Source organism: Saccostrea echinata, unplaced genomic scaffold, assembly GCF_033153115.1.
Source record: "Saccostrea echinata isolate AGI-Se365-2 ecotype Australia unplaced genomic scaffold, CSIRO_AGI_Sech_v1 ptg000052l, whole genome shotgun sequence".
In the NCBI taxonomy this organism is placed as follows: domain Eukaryota; kingdom Metazoa; phylum Mollusca; class Bivalvia; order Ostreida; family Ostreidae; genus Saccostrea; species Saccostrea echinata.
In genome coordinates this window covers 117,784-121,387 of record NW_026889801.1, presented here as the reverse complement: position 1 = coordinate 121,387, position 3,604 = coordinate 117,784, and the positions used below count along the sequence as shown (strand labels likewise).

General features: G+C 32.7%; 1 protein-coding gene across 1 annotated transcript; it reads right to left on the bottom strand.

The window, feature by feature from the left end:
- Positions 1-400: 400 nt before the first annotated feature.
- Positions 401-2,854, bottom strand: LOC133203888 (uncharacterized). The gene is made up of 3 exons (XM_061339685.1): positions 2,776-2,854; positions 1,914-2,043; positions 401-1,810 (listed from the first exon to the last, which is right to left on the bottom strand). Exon 3 carries the CDS (start codon positions 1,787-1,789, stop codon positions 458-460), a length of 1,332 nt encoding a protein of 443 aa, XP_061195669.1. The 5' UTR covers positions 1,790-1,810; positions 1,914-2,043; positions 2,776-2,854; the 3' UTR covers positions 401-457.
- Positions 2,855-3,604: the final 750 nt, after the last annotated feature.

The following is a 3,604-nucleotide window of genomic DNA, read 5'->3' as shown; positions in this document are numbered from 1 at the left end:
CTTGATAGGGAAGTCCAGGGGTGGTTAATGACAACAAAATGAAATGCAACAGGAAAGAGAAAATTTAGGCTGGGTCTGGAAACAAACCCAAGGCCCCTGCATTACTAGTCAGGTACTCGATCTAATCATTGAGCTATCCAGACCAACATCATGGGCCATATAGCCAAAAAACTAAAATAAATATGTGTGGTTTTACGAATATATGAGTGTCGTTAAATCACTGACAGATAACAAAATTATTGTACATTTTTCGGCCCAAGGATGTTATGAATTCACTAACAGCTAATTTACTTGTACCAAAATACCATTAATATTTGTGTTTATATTAGTGAATACAATGCACCATTTTGATGAAATAATAGTATTACATCAATGACAAGGTATGACAAAAAAGAAAATCTTTCTTTCTAGTTTATTGTTCTGAATTTCATAACTGAATGCTTACATGTATCTATAATCAGTTTAAAAGATTTCTAACCATTTTAATATCACTGCCATTTGCATACTTCATTAAAATTCTCTTTGCCATTATAACATCACCCTTACTTGGATCAAATGATTCCCATACTCTCTCACATTCATGCTGATTAAATTTTGAGGACTTCTGTGAAAATTCAAACCACAAATCTCTGTAATCATTTTCACATCCATTACCATAGTAACACAAAAGTCTAAGTGCAAAACCTATAGAGGACCAAGATCTGTAAGCATGAGAAATTTCATCATCATACAGTTCTACTAGATCCTTAACATCCACAAAATGGGGAGTCACAATTCTACCAGTATATTTTTGGGGATTTTTTGAATAACTCTTCTTGTCCACTTGATTTTGACTTAAAGAAAACTTGGATTTCAGGGAATTATACACACTTAAATCCTCTTCTCCAGATTCTTCAATTGACTGAATTTCTCTTTTGAGATCTTCCCCTGCTGCATCTGATATCTGTGAACATTTTTTATACCTAATAGAGAATCTGTCCACCCAATAAAAGACTTCACTCTCTGAATTCAAGTTTAGGGTAAGTGGTTGTAACCGTTCACCATACTTGAAAACATAATTTACAGTGTAAGGATAAAGATCACAATGTTTCTGAGAACCAAGCATGAACCAGGGATTTTTACCTATTTGGTCAATAACAATTTTTAACTCCTCCCCTGAAGTCTCCTTTTTTACAGTTTCAGCAATGGGAATATGAAAAAGTTTATTATGTAAATTAGTTGGAAAAACAATGTCGGGAAAAATTACATGAATTCCTTCCTTGGTTCCACTTTCCACAGCCAAATTCTTCTTTCTCTGCATGATATAAGCAACAAGTATTCTTTCAGTTTTCACAGAGAATGGGTCAGCCAAATACTCCAAGCTCTCCTCAACATAAAGATTCAATAAATGTTCAATATACTCTTCCGTGAGTCCAGATGAAGATGACTCTATTTTCTCAACGTCCACATCAACTCGCAGGGGGGAGTATACTGTGGGTAATTCTAATAATGTCATATACTGACCATCAATAATCCCTCTAGAGTATTCTCGCAAAAAAGTCTCATTATCTGCTTTTGGCACATGGAATTTACGGGGTGGATTCATGGATACATGTGTCACAGGTGTGTCCTCTGACTTTCTTTCTATCCCATACCTTTCAGATATAGCTTTCCTACGAGCAAAAGTTTTCATGATTATATTTTCATCTGTTTTCCATCTATCACTCAGAGAAATTTTTCCATTTGTATAACATCTTGTGAATGTTTCTTTCCATACTTTGTTCACTGTATGTGGATATTTCCATAGCATCTTTTAAGTAAATCTGATGACCTGAAACACACACACATTATTTGAAATTAATACATTGTATACAGCATTATTAAAGGAAAAAAATTCTCTGCAGTACATAACACACTAAAAAGAGAAAACTTACTAATTATGCTGGAAAAACTGAAGACCCATCCATCTGATGATAAGACAGGCCACAAACACAATCAAGGTACTTGGTAGTAATAAAAGATAGTACACCAAGCCCTGCTCCTCGAATACTGAGTCATCCATTGCTAAAATATAGAAACGTTAATTGATTTAAAATGCTTTTGATAAAAGCTGCAAGATAGAGTGATAAAACTTGTCTAAGAATACTGTACAAGGTACATGTATCTGTTCTAGATCTAAAATGTTCAAAAGGGAGACATGCAAGACATTTGTTATTACATGTACCAAAATTGAATATTTTAAAAAGGTTCCAGGTTATGATTAAATTTTGCATAGGCTACAACTTGATTTCTTCCTAAGTCTTAAAACTCATAACCAGAATTCCGGTGTTGACTAGACTCTCACCTGTTGGTTACAAGTTAATATTTGGAGTTCAAGCTGATGTGGTTACAAGTCAGTTAGGTTACAAGTTGACTTGATACCCCTGATATTGATTAAATAATGTAGTTTTTCAAATAATTTTAAATAAGACTGTCTGTTGGGTGGATTTAAAAAAAAATATCTGGAAATTCAATCCATAAAAATTACGAAAAAGTAAAATTGTATCGTAAGTGTATCATTATTGTTTTTTTTTTCCATAAAGATTAAAAAAGTATTTCCCTGGCTCTATATGATAATATATACAATGAATATACAATAAGTATTAGGCAAAACTGCCTTTACTTAGACAAACACAGTTGTCAGAGTGAGTTGACACTGGTTCATTTTCTCGGATAGCATAGATATCAATCCAATTACAGCCCCGACCGAGTAAAAAGGAGTACAAAAAGAAAAAGAGCTATATGACTGCATTGTACCTATATAAAGTGCATGTTGAAATTCTCAAGGAAAGGTTAGAGACCCTGTCAGATACATTACATGTCACTCCTAGCACGTTGATGACTTAACCAAACCTCATGACCGGATCCTACCGTCGCTTGCTAAAAGGATAAATTTTTCAAGGTTTACCGTTATTTCCGGATCGAGAGTTATCTCTCTTTGTATAACGTTGAATCCCAGCCGTTGAACCATGAATTTACATCCATTTCGGGAATATAACATTACAATTTACTGTCATTTGAATTTTTTTCACTAGAATAATATTCTGCAATTAGGCATAACATGCCTAATGTGAATATAAATTTTATTTTTGGGACAGTACAAATATATTTTTATTGTTGTTGCAGATATTTGTTGGAATTTGTTCTATCTTGAAATAATAAAAAAAAAGTTATGTTTGCAAACATGTCAAAGTTTAACACTGTGATATGTATCAGTATGAAAAATGTATCCGATTCCATCTCCAAAAGATTTTTTTTAATTGTAAGATCGTAAGATCATCAGTATAATTTTGACACAAAATAAAAAGTATACATAGTACAAGGTGCGGTATACAAATCTGGACATGTTATATTATAAAATATGAATTAATAAAATATGAATTAAATTAAATTTAAACTCATTCTTTTTGAATTGTTAGATTTCCATGCAGTAAGATCATACAAATGGTTTTTCTCATATGAAAGATCTAAATGTTCGTGACGTCATGGACTTGTGCACGTTCCTGTGCATGTGTTTTCTTTTTTTAAAAAGTTGCAAAAGACATCAAATTTCAGTGGAATTTTCTTTCAGATAATACAGACCACA

Bases quoted from the DNA above. Each gene is read 5' to 3' on its own strand.
- LOC133203888 (XM_061339685.1), bottom strand. From the start codon at position 1,789: ATGCTATGGAAATATCCACATACAGTGAACAAAGTATGGAAAGAAACA.